Source organism: Lolium rigidum, chromosome 3, assembly GCF_022539505.1.
Source record: "Lolium rigidum isolate FL_2022 chromosome 3, APGP_CSIRO_Lrig_0.1, whole genome shotgun sequence".
Classification (NCBI taxonomy): Eukaryota; Viridiplantae; Streptophyta; class Magnoliopsida; order Poales; family Poaceae; genus Lolium; species Lolium rigidum.
Window position 1 is genome coordinate 402,962,773 of NC_061510.1, and position 18,814 is coordinate 402,981,586.

Sequence of the window (18,814 nt, forward strand, 5' to 3'; positions counted from 1 at the left end):
CTAGTCATACTTGTACATACATATTGCAAACCATCTTGTGGTGTACTAGAAAACTGCAATATAATGTGAATAGTAGTGTATTTTTCAAAATGTTTCTAATCACATCTTTCTAAAATAATTATGTATGCACTAGCCTGGCTGAGTGTCTTGGCTGCCCAACAGACATTGTCTGCGATATATAAAAATTATGTCACAAAACTATAAATATTAGCTCCTCTCACTTGAGGATAAATATAGCTGGATATCTCACGATAAATTTACTCTCTTCAGATGGCGTTGACCGTTGAGTGTCAGCGTGTTGACCGTATATATAGAAAAGTGAGGGAGTATTGTTAAAAAAAAAATCGATAAAGGACCATAGCTCCAGCTTCTGCATCAATAGATACATACGACTTTTATTAAAAACAAAATATCAAGTCACAATAGATCCATTATCACTTATTACAATCACGGAAAGCTAGGGTTGATACATGAATCAACCAATTGAAAATATGGCAAATAGAGAAGCTATGCATTTGCTATTCTATTAAGATCTGGAAAAAAAAGTCCTGAGCAACCGCTAGCATCCGGTTGCATCTAATAACCATAGCCTCCCGATGTTCCACTGGAAGGAGTAAAACCCATTGCTAAGTTGAATGAGCAGCTCGTCGAATAACCTGCAAAAAATTAGTTCGATTTTATTTGTTAAAGATAATATCATTTCGAGTTCTCCAAATAGCCCAACAAAGAGCAAAAACACCAATTCGAATTTTATGTTAATGGATGATTATTTAGGGATCATTGCATTCATTGAGTTATTCTCGACTAATCATAAATCTAAGCTTCGTCATTGATTAATTCAGGACGAAATCGTTCGATAGAAACTGAAGAAGCGACCATTGAAGTTGTCCACTGAGCTATTGCAGATTAATCGCGCGCCAAACAGATAAATTAAGTACTGCAAACGTACGCATCTTTATCACAAACCATTAGCGGGTGACTAGTTATTCATGCGTACGCGCGAACGCAACAAAGGAGTGAGAGAGAAGGAGAAACAGGCACGCACGCATGGAATTCTGGATACGTGACTCGGGAGATCGACATTTTCTGAGAAAACTGGCATGCATGCTTATCTCCTTGCCAATTAGCAATTTGACACGCAGCAAAGGAGAAACACGCACGCACCACGTACGTAATTTTTTTGGGCGCCTAGCATGGGCGACTCTGTCGAATCACGAGCGTTGGCAGCTCTCAACACTCCACACCACATGCACACACACGCGCCTAACTCTTGCCAAAGCTTCTCACACGCATATGTGTGCCGGCCGTTTTCGTCTCCTATAAATACCCCTCGCCCGTGACCCTTCTTCTCCATCTTGATCATCTACAATTCATCTACTTCAGAACACGACACTACAAACCAGTTCCGGCTCTGATTTGAGGATATATATAGCTGCATATCTTGCTTTACGTATACTCTCTCTCTCTAAAATGGCGTCGAGCGTGCTCATCTTGTCCATGGTGGCTCTCATGATGATCTTGCTGTGCAGTGCTACGGCCACCGCGAGCAATGCCAGCCCGGCAAACGAAACTCAACAGAACACCTTCAGCCTCGACAACTTTGGCGCCCGTGGTGACGGGAAGCATGACGACACGCAGGCACTGGCCAAGGCGTGGAACGCGGCGTGCTCCTCGTCCCGCCCCGCCGTGCTGCTCGTTCCCAAGGGAAAGAGCTACCTGCTTAACGCCATCACCCTATCTGGCCCGTGCAAGTCCAACATCATCTTCATGGTGAAGGGCACGCTCGTGGCTCCACCTAGCAGGTCGGCATGGAGCGAGGACAGCAGAAGTCACTGGATCATGATCCAAGGCGTTTCCGGGCTCACCGTTACCGGTGGCGGCACGATCAATGGCAACGGGGATGACTGGTGGAAGAACTCGTGCAAGACCAACAAGGCTTTGCCATGCACAATGGCTCCAACGGCTTTCACGTTTCACCGTTGCGATAGTTTGAAGGTGGAGAACCTGAAAATTTTGAACAGCCAACAGATCCATATGTCTGTTGAGGATTGCAATGATGTGCAGTTGGCTCGCCTGTCCATCACGGCGCCTGGCACGAGCCCGAACACCGACGGCATCCACATAACCCGTAGCAAGGATGTGCAAGTCAGAGATTGCACCATCAAGACCGGGGATGATTGCATGTCGATTGAGGACGGAACTCATAACCTTCATGTCACCAAAGTTGTGTGCGGTCCAGGGCATGGGATCAGCATCGGAAGCTTAGGAGATGACAACTCAAGAGCCGAGGTTTCTGGTATTCTAATTGACTCCGTACAATTATATGGAACTACCAATGGTGCTCGGATCAAGACATGGCAGGGAGGAAGCGGATACGCCAAGGATATCACCTTCCAAAACATTATCATGGACAATGTGCAAAACCCAATCATTATTGACCAGAACTACTGTGACTCGACTACGCCATGCAAGAAGCAACAATCGGCAGTGGAGGTTAGCAATGTGGTGTTCAAGAACATAAGAGGGACAACCATTTCCAAAGATGCTATCAAGCTTAGCTGCAGCAATGATGACTCCTGCTCTGACATTGTCTTGGAGAACATCGACCTGAAAATGGAGGGTGACAAAGGGGAAACCCAAAGCACCTGCCAGAACGCAAAATGGCGAAAGGCGGGAACTGTTATTCCACAACCCTGTGAAACCAAAAACTAAGGAGGGTATTCAGAATTGAGAAGTTTTTCTCTACACATGTACAAATGATGTATAGAAAGTCCAAGACAGCTAGTCATACTTGTGCATACATATTGCAAACCATCTTGGATGGTGTACTAGAAAATAGCAATATAATGTGAATAATAGTGTATTTGTCAAAATGTTTCCAATCACATTCTTCTAAAATAATTATGTATGCACTTGCCCCGCTGAGTGTCATGGCTGCCCAAAAGACATAATCTGTGATATAAAAAATTATATCACAAAACTATAAATATTAGCTACTCTGATTTGCGGATAAATATAGCTGCATATCTCACGATACATATACTCTTAATTCGCAAATGGCGTATCTGAAAATGGAGGGCCCCAAGGGTGACACCCAGAGCACCTGCCAATACGCAAAATGAAGTAAAGCAGGAACTGTTAACTCCAAAACCATGTGAAGCCATAAACTATGAAGGGTTATGAGGATTGACAAGGTTTCTGTAACACGTATAAATAATGTACAGATATTTCAAAACAGCTAGTCATACTTGTGCATACATGATGAAAACCCTCCTGTATGTTTTACTAGGAAACTGCAATATAATGTGAATAATAGTGTATTTGTCAAAATGTTTCCAGCACATTCTTCTAAAAATATATATGTTTTGGAACAGATGACCTCTACACTCGACTCGGCTGAGTATCTTGGCTGCCCAACAGACATTATTACCTATATAATAAAATTCTGTCACAAAACCATGTAGGACAGCTGTCAACTTCAGCTTACTCAATATAACAACAAAAAGTATGGGTTTAGCTGGTAGGAAGGTAGGACTTGATGACCCTGGCTAATGGCTGTGCGGTGTTATAAACGTTGTGCTAATATCAGAACGTGAAAGGCCAAAAGCAAGAGTTGATTCCCAGAAAGAAAATTTAAGCAAGCGCTAAGTTAGCAGGCTGTTAATTTTATAACACATAGCTACATACTTCAGCATTAGTGTTCTCAATCAAGACTCCAAATATACATATCGATAGTACTAAACGCAGATGCATGATATGCAACCCGATGATCAAATTCCAAGCATATGAGCGTTTAACTTGGTACACAAGTACTACATATCGAGCAACACTCTAACCATCTGAATAACTAGTCACCCGCTAATATCTTACAGCAGAATGGGTGGCAATTCTGTTCCTAACATCATCCACTATCCTAGCAGTTGATGCCACACGTCTGGATATCTGGGCCAGTGACTCGGGTGGTAAACGGATCGATACGAACCCACAGCAACGAGAAGATGGATGCGAGGAGGATGGCCCAGACGACAACAATGGTCGGCGTGCGGTTCTGACGACCCATGAGCCCTTTGAGGAATGGGTACAAGTGGATAATCACCCAGAAGGCGAAGAAGAGCTTCCCAAAGAGCGGCCCCCATGACTGGTAACCGCTGTTGATCGCGTAGGAGGTGCCGGCCACAACACCAACTAGGTTGATGATCAAAATAGTAGTTGGTGGGATCAGCAGAGTTGTCCACTTGAACATGTAGAGCTCGGCGAAATCATTATCTTCATCGGATGCCTTCGAAGTCACGGTGAAGCTGGTGTCGATGCCAGCAAGTACCTTCAAGAGGCCCTGGAAGACAGCAAACAGGTGCGCAGAAATGCCTCCGATGACCCAGAACTGCTCATTCCTCCACCACTCGTCGATGCCAACACCGCTCCACCTCATCTCAAGGATACCAGTGGCAAAGATGGAAATGAAGAGGGACATAAACCAAATACTTGCAATGTTGCTAATCTGCATTCCAATATAATATAGTCACTGTAAGTATTTTTCACGGTTCTGTCCACACAAGAGCACGACTGAGCAGAGCTCTTACCTGTGGGATGATGAACTTCCCAGTGAGAAGACAAACCGCCGGCAGTATGCAGTATATGAGGAGTGGGATTGATGTGAGCGGATAGATAGTGGTGTTGATATAGGCAAATCTCTCCAAGAACTTGAGCCTTCCACCATAGCCATACCATATGGGACAATGCCTACTGAAAAGAATTTCAACAGACCCAAGAGCCCACCGAAGCACTTGGTTCAGACGATCTGAAAGGTTAATAGGAGCAGACCCCTTGAAAGCTGGTGGATTAGGCATGCAGTAAATCGATCGCCAGCCTCGTGCATGCATCTTGAACCCAGTGAGAATATCCTCTGTAACAGAGCCATAGATCCAACCAATCTGCAAAACACAACAACGCCTTTAAAGATTGTTTCAATTAAGGGTAAAATATTAATATCAAGTACACACAGCCATTAAAGATACGAAGCAAAAAAAATTGGTTTCAGGTTGATACATCATCTGGAAGGTACAGCAGTAGAAACAAACAATGTATGTGATAATATGAATTAAGATTAAGTTTCTTCTCAAGGTTCACAAGTAGTCTTTGTTTATTTAAATCAAGACAGAAAACTTGACTATATTTAGAAGACCACTTGATATATGAAAAATGCTTGTCTGTTGAGGTCGTAACTTACTTACCTCACTTCCCCAATCACTTTTGTCCTCATAACCACAGCTGATCACATGGATTGCTTCTTTCAGAAGAGTCTCTTGAGTTGCGGACTGTGGAACACCACCATATTCCATCAGAGTAGAGGCTACAAAAACACTGGACTGGCCAAATCTCTTCTCCAGGCTCATTTGAGACATAAGAAGTGATTTCTCGTCGTCTAATCCAGAGCCTATCATAAGAGTAGCAGTCAGGTAAGAAACAAATGTGGTCCAGCCTACCCCCAGTCTGCAAAAGTTTGCGATGCGTACTACAGAGAAAGCAAAAAAGAGCAATGTTTGTTATATATCTGAAAGGTACCTTCGAACCCCTCCTCTATATCTTCGAGATTAAACACTGGCACAGCACTGTCCGCGTGCTTGTGTGACTTCTTATTTTTTGTGCTCGCCGATTTTGATGTCTTCTTTCTTCCTCCACAAAGTGAAGAGAAGAAACCTGGCTTCTTATCCTTAACTGGTGGGTCATAACCATATAAAGCTGTTCTGTTGAACACACAGCCAGTTCCCACATAAACTGGTCCTTGAATGCCATCAAGACCTCTCAAGTTAATCTGCAGCAAACAGATGCAGATACGTTACTGATCATAGTCAACCAGATTTTTGGGAAAAGTTGATCCAATAACAATATTAGAGATGGTGATTTATCAAAACTACTGAATGTAACTGAAGATAAAAGAGTGTTCTGCACAAGAATCATTTCTCTAGAGCACAGATTAAGAAGAGAATGCAGAGAAGCCCCAAAGTACAAAATTTGGACTCCAGAAAACAAAACACAGCAGAAACTACAGCTAAAGCAAAAGAAGAACAAAAAAAAATGAAAACCAACTATAGTTAGTTAGGTTCAAAACTGAGACAAGTAATCTGCACAAAAATGTTAAATGGCATTGCAAACTTACATCGAAAAATACAGTGTTCCTGTTTGCATATCTATCATTTGTATCAATGCCATCGAACCTCTGAGGAAATTGTACATAACAGACATGCCTTCCTAGATTAGGGTCCATAAGAAAGCACATAGCCTCCCTTATAGCCTTGCTATTGTTGATGTAGTGATCACAGTCAAGATTCAACATGTACTGCCCATTAGTAAGGACAGCTGATACACGAACCTGCAGAAATCACTTCCATTACATCCAGGTAATCAAAGTATATAAGGTACGTTCGGTTTCAGTGACATTTAACTACTCACAAGTGCATTCATGGCACCAGCTTTCTTGTGGTGCTGGAATCCATTACGTTTCTCGCGAGACACATAAACCAAACGAGGAAGCTCATTGCCGGTACTATCAAGGCCTCCACCATGACCAAGGAAAACCTGACCATAAATTTGAGTTAGAAAGTGGTTAGTCTAATAACCAGTCCGTGCTAGCATATCTAGCTCTAATAAACTAATGTTTGCTGAAAGACGAGCTTCACCTGAATCATTCCAGGATGGTCCCTAGTATTGTTCCCAGGCCAAGGCGTGCCATCTTGCATGATCCATCCTTCCTCGGGAACTTTCTCAGCCTTGGCTACAAGGCTATTAATGCGAACCTTGAACTCTTCATATTCTCTCTGTGGAGTTAACAGAAATAAATGTCCTAGAACTGCAACTGGAACAACCAACAAATATGCGATTATAAACCAAAATCTACCTTCATGGCCCGACGGTCTTTAACGAAGGAAGTCTGAACTTTGTTTTTTAGAAAATCAATTTTCTGAAAGAAGTACCACTCTGGGGCTCTGGGTTCTATGTTATACTTTTTACAAAATGGAACCCATTTTCTAGCAAACTCTGAAGTCTCAGCGAGTGCATCAAAGGTCAGCATCGCAGCACCATCATCAGATACATAGCAAGACACCTTGTCAACAGGGTAGTCCACAGCAAGGATAGAAAGCACAGTATTTGCAGTGACAAGAGGAGGCTCCTTCATAGGATCCACGGTACTGACAAAAATGTCAACAGCAGCCAGCTGAGACAGTTCGCCATCCCGGTCATACCTGAAAGTGAAAGTAACACGGTGAACTACTTTGTTAATATAAATAGAAAATTTACACCGTAGGGGATTCCGGTAATGTTGTCAGAAAAAAATAGTAACATGGTGACACTGTCAGTACTATCGTAGCATAAACATTTTGTTAGCACTAAATATTGTACATCACCTTAAAGCCAGCCTATCAAGGTAAGTTTCACGATTGATTGGTGACCACTTGGGGAACTGATCCAGAATCCAGGAGAAGGCAAACCAAATCTCACAAATAACAGACAGCAGCCAAAGTGGATATGCGTTACGCACAGGATTTGTGATACGGTAGTGCAAGAAGATGCACAGCACAATCAAACGTAGCACAATAACCATTCTGTAGGGATTTATTTTGGATGAAGAAATTGGCACTTTTCTAGATAAAGGCTGGCGGGCTTCATCATTCCTGAAATTCATATGGCACAAAAAAAATGTTACCACTGCACATCGTATACATAGGCTTACATTTTTAGCAGGATATGTACACCAATTTAGCATATAATCTAGCAGATGGGTGAAATATCTCAATTGGAATCAAGGGCTATACTAGGAACACATAGCAGTCAGGTATACAAATACAACACAAACCTTCCCAAGCTTATCTCACCTAAGTGTAAATTAGTACCAATATAGCAGGAAAAACTAAATATTGTTGTAATTCAAAGATGACTAATGGTGTGCAATAGCATATTTTAACTCACAGTAAGGGGTCCTCCATATCATAGTCAGTACATGCATCAATATCAACATTTCCACGGCCTTCAGAAGGAGCAATACTTGTTCCATTAGTCATACCCTTGTCTTTCATTTTCCAGCCATCAACTCTCTCTTTCCATGGAACACTCCCAAGGCTACCAGAGAACTCCCTTGATGGATTTGCTGGCAAGACCAAGAAGCGAGAAACAAGTACGACATATTCAAAGCTGACGCAAGAATAGCATGCTAGACACGAGATGGTAAATAACGGCAGAGAAACATACAAGAATGATTCACATAGGCAAACGGATGTCCACGCTTGCCAATATTTCCAGCAGGGGACATGATGTGATCGGGGGAGGCTCCGGGAATTTCTCCCGAGACCTGTACAACAGATCCGCATGAAGAAAACAAGTGTCAGTTTCAAGTTCTAAATACTGTTAGCACAATCCACAGAAATGTCAGTTCAAGTTCTAAATACCGTCCACACAAGTCTCAATTCCAACCTGGCTATGAGTAAAGGACGGGATGTATCCGTGAGGGATTTCTCCGCTGTCGTACTTGGAGAGCCCAATCTCACCACTGTCATACTTACTAGCGTGACGAACATCGTCGTCGCGCCAGGTGAGCATCTTCTCAGGAATCTTGTGCTTCTGATCCTGGTTGCCAGATGGTGCGTAGTTTGAGCCGCTGGCATCATCTGCATAAACACCCTCGCTTTCGTCCCCACGTGCTGGTGGACTGCCTAAACGACATAGCACAGTTGGGCATAGTTAAATCTCTTATACTGTCTACTGAAATAAAATGAAGCGGTTCAAGTTTCAGAAGACAGATGAGCAGTTGGGTTGAATTCCCAGGTGGCTCCAGTCTATTGATGCTGTTATTAACCGAGCGGAATTGTGAAATGAAATCGGGAATGCAGGGAGGGGCAGCAATATAGAGTACATACCCTTGTGGCGCTTGTACTTGGTCTTGCACTGCGGGCATGCCTGTGTGCCTTCCTTGCGCTCGTACTCGTAGCAGGGGCGGCACACCGGGTAGCCGCAGACGTCGCAGGCGGTGAAGAGCTCGCCGTCCGCCGCCGCGCCCACGCCGTCGCCGCAGATCTGGCACACCTGCCCCTGCCCGCCTCCATGCCTTCCCGATTTCTTCGCGCACGCATACAGAAATAAACGGGACAGTAAAATTCAGACCAATCGCCGGATAATCCAGGCACAAAAGAGCACCGAGTTTCCAAAAAAAAAAACGTCACTCACCGCCGCGTCGCCGCCGACCATGGCGCCCGCCTTAGGAAGTCACTCAATCACTCGCCAATCCGTGCAATACTCCACGACGGCGAACGGGCTGACTGACGGCGACTGACCACACCCGCGCGGCGCTCCTCCGACGAGCCCCCGATCGACAGACCGGCCGAACCCCCTCCCTCAGCCCAAATCGCCAGTCGCACCAGCGCCACAAGAGCGGCAATAGTGCAATACAGCAGCGCCCAGCTCACCCGGATTGGAACAGGGGCGATGGAGATGGAGATGGCAAGGCGCGTGAAGCAGCACGCGTACTCTACTAGTGTTGTCGCTTCCGACGCGGGCGGGATTATGGCTCCCCTAAATCGCGGGTTAATTATTTTCGAATTTCGTGCCGGCGTTCGATCTTTCCTGTTTTAGGATCGTCTCGGCTTTGCGGTTCCTAGCGGTAGCGGGAGACGGTGGTCTGGTGGTCAGCTGGGCGGGCCCACGCGGCAGTGGCGGCGGAAGGACTCCGCGTGGACCGCCGCGTAACGGCAGGAAGCGTGACGGGGACTGTGGGTGCGGGGTGGGACCGGGTGTCAGCGAGCGAGAGTGGGGCAGACAGCTGGTGATCACTAGGACTGGCCGTGTCACACTCGCAGGAGACTGAGGAGAGTTTGGTTCTGGCTTGCTAGCTGCACCTCAGCTGTTGAGCAGAACTGCAGAAGGAGAAACAAGCTGACGACCATGCGCCGTCTCGAAGCCTCGATGGATCATCCATGCTTTCCATATGATTTTTGAAAGACTTTAATCCTTAAGGAAGTTTTATATAAAGAGATTTTATTGTCGTGTGCGGGAACACATATGCCAATATTCTGGCTAAAATCTTTTTCTAGTGCATTATCACTAATGTCATGTGCGGGAAATGGACACCAATAGTCCCGCAATCCGCTTTTACTTCTTCGGCGGTGGGTGGCAAGTGTGCTTTAGGTCATCGTCAACCATGAGTCCTCATTCCACCCCCCCCCCCCCCGCTCTCTCACCTCACTATAGTAGTTGGGAGAGGTCCTATTGGAGTTCACACGTTGAGGGCTTTGCCAAGCCGGAGGCAAGTGGTTTCGTCCCTGTCTTCGTCCATGGCTGCAGCATGCTAAGCTCCGAGCTCCACAGAGGGGAAGATGAAGGACTTGATTGTTTTTTTCAAATCCTTTACCACGGTCTTTTCTACAATTGTTAGGGATCCATATGTAATTTCTGCATTGTATGGGGTCCTTTCTAATCACTTTGTACTCCCTCTGTTAAAGTAATGAAAAGGTTCTGGCCCCTTATGGGGCGCTCCGTAAATCATCGTCAACCTGCAAGGAATTTACCCAGGTTCAGACAACCTGGAGGCTAACAACCGTATGTCCTGCTTGTCGGATTGTATTGATATGCGGCGAATGAACTACTGTTGTTGTTAGAAGGGGGATCTTCTTACCGGGTGCTCTAGGCAATGAGAGAACTATGGTGGGGAATTTCGTGGATCTAGCTCTCCCTCTACAGTCGGGGTCTACCTTTTATAGTTTGAAAAGGATACCACATTGGCCGACAAGATGCCATCCTACTGCTTACAACTGGAAGTGGCATGCATGGCGACAAAGGAGGAGCTGGCGTGAAGGTGGCGGAGGCGACGGCCGCGCAAGAGTCCAATTAGACTCCGCTCTAGTTGAGGCCATCGAACACCGCCGTCGGGACGAGGAAGCCTCCCGACGACGCGCACGGCGCAAAACGGTCTCCGCCTGCATGCGCTCTGACGACGGCATCGACCCCTCACGCTGACGGCCAGTACAAGGCCGTGGGACTGCGAGTAACGTACCCCTGCCATAATAGGTCGTGCGACGGCGAGTAGGTACGGCCGTCGTAGTTTTAGGTTAACTTGTGAGGCTAGTGATTTTGTATGTGTCTTTCTAGGTTCGGCCAATGATTTGTCAGGTTTAGAAGTTTGAACACATATATTAGTGTTTTGTATTATTTTTTGTAAGTTTTACATGTTATATATTGCATATCTTACTGCTTCGAACCCACAATTTAAAAAAAAACTTTGACGACTAATAGTCCACCGAATAAATCAGTTAATATCCCTAAACTCAAGCCTGTCGAGCAATTAACGATTACTGATTTCTTAAACATTGCTAAAAACAATTATGATTCATTTGTTTTTTAGGGGTAGTTTTTGCAATATTTCACATTCCAGATGATGTGACACATACATCACGCGTGCAATTCTAGATGATGTAAAATACCACCATCCTTCGTGATGAATATTTCACAATTGCAAGCATATGGATAGAACTCATATCTAAATGATCTGGAAACACAAATAAAATCTAAATTGTACTAAATATTATCTCACGCAAATAATTCATCATTATTACACGAATAGGTCATCATTACACTGCACACAAATCAACTCACAAACACTAATAGTTCATCAAAGACACTCAAAGTTTATCAATTTAGAAACAAAATTGTTAGAAAAAAGAAGCTCTCCTTTGTGGTGTCGCTCCGTTGACGACCGACAGAGGGTGACGGCGATCTGGAATCAGCCCGACGGTCAGCAGATTTTCATGGGGGCAGCGGGGTGTTTCTGGACATCTCAAACTACCGAGCGAGGCGGGACAGGGCCGGCGGTGGAGCGACGGTTGGTCAATACCCGATGACGGGTTGGCCAGATTTAGCCTAGATTCAGCTGGCGATGACGGAGCGGCTCGCGCGCAGGAGGATGAGAAAAAGGACAAAAAGTGGTGGTTGGGGGGGGGGGGGCTTGAGCCACCCTTTGTTTGCGAGGTGATGTGTGTTTGCATCACGTGGTGCGAATTATACATCGCAATGTAACGTTTTTTGGTTGTTTATTACATCTACATCATTTGTTTGAGTTTTTTTTTTACCCAAGGTGATATATATTTTTTCGATCAAGGGAATATATTAATATCGCAAAGATATCAATTGTGCCCAGCATCTACAACAACGCAATACTCTAGTGGCATTACCCATGTACATAGCCAAAAAAAAAAGCTAAAGAAAGAGGAAAAGTCACGTTACTGTGTTGCAGTCCTCGCAGCAGCACAATCACCACCAATACAACACCTTAAGTTCAAGTTTTCCAAAAGTGACGTCTCTAAGAAAGAAACGGAGATATTGGGTTTTCAGTCAATGATGATGTATATGGTAGATCTTTTTACAAATGTATCATATGTTGGAGATTCTCATACAATATTTTTGCATGCAAGATGCCGTGGAGACTAATCATTTCATTTTCTAGTAATTATGTATACTAAAGAATATCCATGTCCAATGTTAGAGTATATACAATTGGTGGTATCAGTCTTTTCTTACGATTGACACATCAATTTTTTCTTAGTTGGAGAAGAAAGAATGAAGGAAGAGAAGTTTACCTTTTCTTAGCTATATACTAAGTGATGATCTCTTATAAATAAGAGGAAGTTGCTTGCTCCATTGTAGCATTTGTCATCTTTTAGCATCATAATTTTCTAATTATACTAATTCTATTAATCGCTAAAGAGGGTAATAAGAGATAATACATTGTCTTCCCTAAATAACATGCAGAGTTAAAAGAAGGCTTGGCATTTCTACCATTGACCCATTGTACGTGCGTTTGCATGACCATCAGCGCGCGTGATGTAATAGCAGCCACGCACAAAAACTAAGCAAAACGAAACAATGGTGGTGTTACACCGACCCAGTCGATCGAATCACCGCAGTCCGCAGCGATGGAAGCGATCTGCGGCTGCAGCACGGGCGAGCAGACCAAGTCGTGTGCAAATACTGAAATACCAGAAAGACACAAACCAAAGGTAAGTAGCGCAATCAATTAAGCAAATCAAGGCTGGGGTGGGCTGTATCTGGAAATTGGAGAAATCAACAAGAGTCCATGAATGAAGAGAACCATGGAGGATCTGTGGAAGATTCTAAGGTGTGGTGGTCAGAGACCTTTACAAAAGAGGAAATAGATGAAGGAAGAAGAAGCAGGGAGGACGTAACTGGAGAAAAAGATGGACCGTCAGAAGCCGGGACGGAATGCTCCGACGAGCACCTCCCCGCCCCGCAAGGCGCGGGCGACGGCGGTGGCGGCGGTGAGGCACCACGATACCCACGCCGCCAGGGCATCCCACACCTTGTCCACGACGGACAAGGTCAGCGCCCACGGCATTGACATCTCCCGCCTCTCTATCCCCTTGCCACGACAGAGGAGGAAGAAGACGGCAGTTCAACGATCGAACAGCTAGCTTACGTGCATGGACCAGCAACTAGAACTAAATTAAAGCCGCGGTGAGCCAACGCGAGATATCCATGATCTGAGCTGGGAAAAAGACTGGATCGATCGCTGTGTGTACGTCACGAGCAGCGGCGCCGCTGTAGGCTCGGATGGGACGTGATTCAATGGGGAAAACGATTTAGTGCTAGTTGATTTGTTTTTTGTTTGTGCCCTTCACGGAAGAACACGTATGTGTGATCGAGTCAGAAGAGGTAGCCGGCGGATTAGCGCATCGTAATCCAGGCTTGCACACAAGCTATGAGTCTATGACAAGAGTATGGCATGGAGAAAGTTCCCGTTCGGTGGCAGCGTCAGTGAAATGGGCACTGGATATTACATATGATCTAGCCCAACTGGGCAAGACCAAACCACCGACAACACCTAAGGATAAACCGGTCTGGAAGAAACCAATAGAAGGAACAGTAAAAATCAATGTGGATGCAGGATTTATCGAGATGGATAGACAAGGTACTACAGGGCTGGTTGTTCGAGATCACAGGGGCCAATTGTTACTAGGCCAGGCGTTGTGGTACGAACATGCCGCTAATTCGTTGATTATGGAGGCTCTGGCGGTACGTGATGGGGTGCAGCTTGCAATTGATCGAAATCTTTCATCGGTAGAGATTGAAACCGATGCCAAAGTGGTGTTGAACCAGTTGGAAGATTCTGGGGGAAGTAGATCAGAAATTACTTCTATTTGCCAGGAGATAAAGGAGCTTAGTGGGTTTATTTCTAGCATTAATTTTAAGTTCATTGGTAGACTAGCAAATGAGGCAGCTCATCTCTGCGCCAAGAGTGCTAGTAGTAATAGGAGAAGGTGTTTGTGGATTAATTATAAGCCACCCTTCTTAGAGAATGTCCTGTTGAAGGATTGTAATCCCATTACATAATCAATGAAGCTCCGTTTGATCGCAAAAAAAAAAAAAAAAAAAAAAGAGTAAGGACGTGCTTGGTAGGAGAATTCTACGTCTTTCTCCCGTCCCAACAGCCTCACGTTCCTGTTAAAATCGTCATACTTTTTTTATTTTTTGTCTCTCTTTTCCGAATTACTTCTCGCAGGTTATTTCATATGCCTTGAAAATTTCCGGCAAGTAATTATTTTTTGGTAGACTGAGCTTGTTAGATTAGGAAAACTTTGCCATGATCTACATGAGGTGGTGTCGGATTGTTATGTGGCGAGCACTGATGGTGACATCTTTTTTTTTTTTGAACCGGAGAGGTCCCGAAGGGCCTGGAAGTATTATATTAAAACCAAGCAGTGGAGGTACAAGTTGTTATAAGGGACCCCATAAAATACTAGAAAAACACATAGATCCCTAGCTAAGGTAGAAATGACCTCTCTGAAAGGTAAAGAAAAGCAATCCGGTCCTCCTCTATCACCACCGTCGAGCCAGAGGCCGGAGCTGCCGCCGTTGAGGTCGGAGGCGGGGACGAAACCACTTGCCTCCGAGCCAACGATATCTGCGGTAGTCGACCTCAGAAGGGGCCTCCCAATGGAGGTTAAACTTATGTCGAAACCCTTCACCGGCATCTTGATGGGCCTAATGGCCTTGACAATCTGACGGCGTGCTCTCGCCGTCGAAGACATGCTTGATAAGGTGGTCTTCCGACTCCCGGCCCAGCGGACGGGGTAAGCAAGGGTAGGATCTTCACCGACGCCGCCAAGGAGGAACATCCCGCCGTCTAACTCCCATAACCTGCCACGGACGGGAAGAGGCAGGCATATGATGGCGGCCTGGAGAAGAAGCCCAACCTCAGCGGAGCACGCGCACGTCCAGTCCGGGCAGGAGGCGAACCCCTTCCACTCCAAAGCAGAAGGTAGCATCGGCTCTCTTGCCGACGACATGACAACTCTCGGAGAAGGGGCTCCCTCAACATCTCTCACCCGAGGACTCCACCAAGGTCGAGGCAGGTTGCAGCCAGTCTTCCCCTCGCCACCACAACAGGTCGGAAGAAAGGAGGCAGCGCACCACGGCACTTGAAGAGAGATCGGAGAGGGAGTCGCCGGCAATCCAAGACCAAAGTCCAGGGTCCAGCCGACCATGAGCTTATTAGGGGGCGGCGTTTCATAGTCCGAACCAGGCAGCATGCGGCACCACGCCGTTGCGATCTTGCCGAACAACTCGATCCACGACTCCTCGGCCGCCGCTCGGGGGCGACAGAGGGTTACCACCAAACCAACAACCCGCGACGAATCCAGTCCATACCCCAAGCCCCTCGCCGCCACGGCCGGCCAGCAAAGGGGATAGGAATAGAGACGCTACGGCACAGAGAAAAGGAAGCAGCAAACGGCCCCTCCATCCCCAACCACCACGACCAGGTGAAGAGGGGAGGAGAACCTGCTGCGGCGCCCTCCGCTGCAGATCAAGCCTCCCAGCAACAGGAGGCTCCGGATCAAGCGGATCCCCACGGATCCCGCCACCATGGCGAGCTCGAGAAGAGGGAGCCCCGACCCAGAACTAGCAAGGTTATTCAGCGAGCTGTGGCCAAGCCCGCTCTAGCCGCCGTCCACCATGGATGCCGAAGAGAGGGGGGATCTTGCCGGCGACCAGCGCCTCCCCAAGACGCCGGCGCAGAGCTCCAACGTGCGCATGACACCAACACCAGGGACATGCCCTAAACTACAAACTGTACAGGAGGGCCGGCCGCCCCTCTCCAAGTCACTCCGGCCGGCGGGGCCGCCGGAGGAGAGGGAGAGGGGCGCCAGCGAGTCAACGCACAACGGCGGCAAAAAGGGGGGAGCTCAGCTGATGGTGACATCTAACCTATGAATGTTTTTTTCGGAACCGCTATGTATGTGAGGAGGAAAGAGACGATCCTAAGGCGACTGCAAAACCCGGCCATCTAGGGTTTCGTCCTTCTCATCGTCGCTGCCAGTCCGTTCTACCTTTGATGGCCTTGGGACGTTAAAAGGCGTGGCCACAACCTCCAGTTTCCAGTTTCTCGTTTAGATCTTTTTATATATCTTCTTCGAGAAGTTGACGTGATGGCTAGATCCTGAAGTCAGAACAAGGTCCTCCCCGCCATATCCTTACTCCGGTGATGAGTCTAGCACATGCATAGGGCGCGTAGAGTCGTGTGTCCGCCGGATGTCACGGGATCCGATCGGTTTTCATGTTGGTTGTTGTGGTTTCTTGTCAGTCTCTTCCAATATTTTCATCATTTGCAATGGTTTCTTCTGTAGTGTGATGGTTCTTTGAGGCCTTAGCACGATAACTTCTTATTTTTCTACTACAACAACCTCTATTACGACAAATTTTGCTCGGCTCCGGTGATGAAAGTGAAAGGACGGTGATGCGCTAGTGTCTGTAGTGGTCGCTAGGTGGTCCAAAGATCTATATGTGATTTTTATTACTTTCAGGTTATCGTACTACTATGGATAATTACTAAAGAGTCTACCAAAATTTCGGAAAAGAAACTTGTCAATGTCTACTACCATGCATGATCGGTTGAGCCGCTCGTGGCACATGATGTACTTTTGATGGGTACCGCAAGAAGCCAAGGGGCAAGGGCCTACGATGTGGATGTGAGAGTGTGGTATCGAGCTCGTCTTCGGAAGTGCCACTGACATGCTCATGTTCATGCTAATGCCGAATCGGAATAATCACCTATCTCAACTGTTTTGTTATCCAGTTATATCCAATTATTTCTAAAACAGGGACATAACGTGATTCTAGTCAAATTAGGGTTGTTAAGAACTTACATACATTTGTATGAACATTCAGTTATGTACTTTTGTCTAGGACAGTAGTTTCCACATAAGTGGAGATCATAATGAAAGAGCGTGTGGTGAGAATGGTCTGATCCCGAGGCGACTTAAAATTAATAATTATTGCATATTTATACTAAACTTTTTTACTTTTTAAATCCAATTGGTGGGGTTGTACGTCTAGCGACGTGATGTAGCCTTACTTTCTCATAATGGCAATTTGGGTCACGGGTCATTTAGACGGTACTTTAAAAAATTATTATATTTTTGGAAAATCCATGGATACATTTGGACGTGTTATCACGAAATGTGGGTCAATTTGTAGGCTCCATGGGCAAAACAACTCTATTTTAATAAGCATATGTACATGTATATACTTGATGTTTTCAGAAAATCCATAGATACCTTTTGACTATCATGGATAAAATGATCATGATCATTGAATATGTACATGTATATACTTTTTAGATCTCATGTGTCGTTTTCGTTTTTATAAAAGAGGCTCCAATATTCTACTCCTAAATACATTTATGAAATAGACACCTAGACATGCGTAAAAATAGAAAATCACATGCGCCTCTACTCATGTATTATACAGTATGTATGTATTTGTCTCCAAGTTTGTATCCTATATATCCTTGTAGAGAGCTGGCTAGAGTGTGCAACCAAACAAATATATACACAAGAGTTTTTACCTTTTAGAGTGCATGCTTGTATATCATATCCATAATTTTAATCTAATAGAAGCGTCTAGAGTTTATAAGGTGTATACATCTACTTTACTCGAATTCTTTGCATTGCTTATTTGTTGGGCCTTTGCACGGTAAAATATTGTGGTTCAACACTAACATTTAGACACATGTGTCGTGCGCTGTGCGCATGATACAAAATAGAATCACTTCACATACACACCGTAGATTTTTAAAAAGCAATATATATGAAGTGCTTTTGTGTTCTTTCCAATTTATTTCGCATAAATTTAAGCAGAAATAAGTATTAGGAACTAAACAAAGTTTAGTCACTTATCCAAGATCCCTACACTATTTTAAGATTAATCTGACCAACAATTAGATCAACTATATGTAAATGTTGTTCCGAAGTAATTTATATCATCAAAGGCTTCCCCAGGGTGTGAATTTTGGTAGACCTTTCGTGGACATAAGTCATATTTTGTTGAAGAAAATCCACTTTTTTCCTTAAACTTTGGGGAAAGTTCACTTTTCGCTCTTAAAATATTTTTAGTTTAGAACGGACCTTGAACCTCTCGACATAGTTCACATTTCATTATTTTTTCCGTTGAGTTGAGAAAATCGCTGATGTGGCAAGAAACAACCAACCAACCAAATTGGCTTTAAACCAAACAAAGCCACAGCTAGCTAGCTGATATGCAAAATATTGAAACCCTTGTTTCCGTGAACCTCCCTCGCCTGATCTCTCTCTCTCTCTCTCTCTCTCTCTCTCTCTCTCTCTCTCTTCACTCGAATCGCGCCACGATGTCCCGCTTGATTTGTCTATCAGCATCTTCATGCTTCTCTGCCCTTGCACTGTTGCCTTGAAACTTTTGCTACCTTTGCCAGATTGTTGCCGGGCTCAACTGGGATAAGAAC

At 45.2% G+C, this 18,814-nt stretch overlaps 2 protein-coding genes across 2 annotated transcripts; one reads left to right on the plus strand and one right to left on the minus strand.

The window, feature by feature from the left end:
* The first annotated feature begins 1,509 nt into the window (after window positions 1–1,509).
* Window positions 1,510–2,712, plus strand: LOC124700957 (polygalacturonase-like). Its single transcript, XM_047233024.1, has one exon. It carries the CDS (start codon window positions 1,510–1,512, stop codon window positions 2,710–2,712), a length of 1,203 nt encoding a protein of 400 aa, XP_047088980.1.
* A 938-nt stretch (window positions 2,713–3,650) lies between these two features.
* LOC124704639 (probable cellulose synthase A catalytic subunit 2 [UDP-forming]) lies at window positions 3,651–9,252 on the minus strand. Its single transcript, XM_047236912.1, has 14 exons — window positions 9,217–9,252; window positions 8,910–9,108; window positions 8,467–8,705; window positions 8,245–8,344; window positions 7,966–8,143; window positions 7,404–7,670; window positions 6,896–7,241; window positions 6,678–6,815; window positions 6,451–6,576; window positions 6,158–6,370; window positions 5,563–5,812; window positions 5,232–5,434; window positions 4,581–4,931; window positions 3,651–4,498 (listed from the first exon to the last, which is right to left on the minus strand). The coding sequence occupies exons 1-14, from the start codon at window positions 9,235–9,237 to the stop codon at window positions 3,914–3,916; spliced, it is 3,216 nt and encodes a 1,071-aa protein (XP_047092868.1). The 5' UTR covers window positions 9,238–9,252; the 3' UTR covers window positions 3,651–3,913.
* Window positions 9,253–18,814: the final 9,562 nt, after the last annotated feature.

What these genes read in the sequence shown, in the direction of transcription:
- LOC124700957 (XM_047233024.1), top strand. Translation starts at nt 1,510, where the DNA reads ATGATGATCTTGCTGTGCAGTGCTACGGCCACCGCGAGCAATGCCAGC.
- LOC124704639 (XM_047236912.1), bottom strand. Translation starts at nt 9,237, where the DNA reads ATGGTCGGCGGCGACGCGGCG. An exon ending in CGTCCTTTACTCATAGCCAG is followed by an intron (nt 8,345 to 8,466) that starts GTTGGAATTGAG and finishes TCTGTTGTACAG; the next exon opens with GTCTCGGGAGAAATTCCCGG. An exon ending in ACCATCCTGGAATGATTCAG is followed by an intron (nt 6,577 to 6,677) that starts GTGAAGCTCGTC and finishes ATTTATGGTCAG; the next exon opens with GTTTTCCTTGGTCATGGTGG.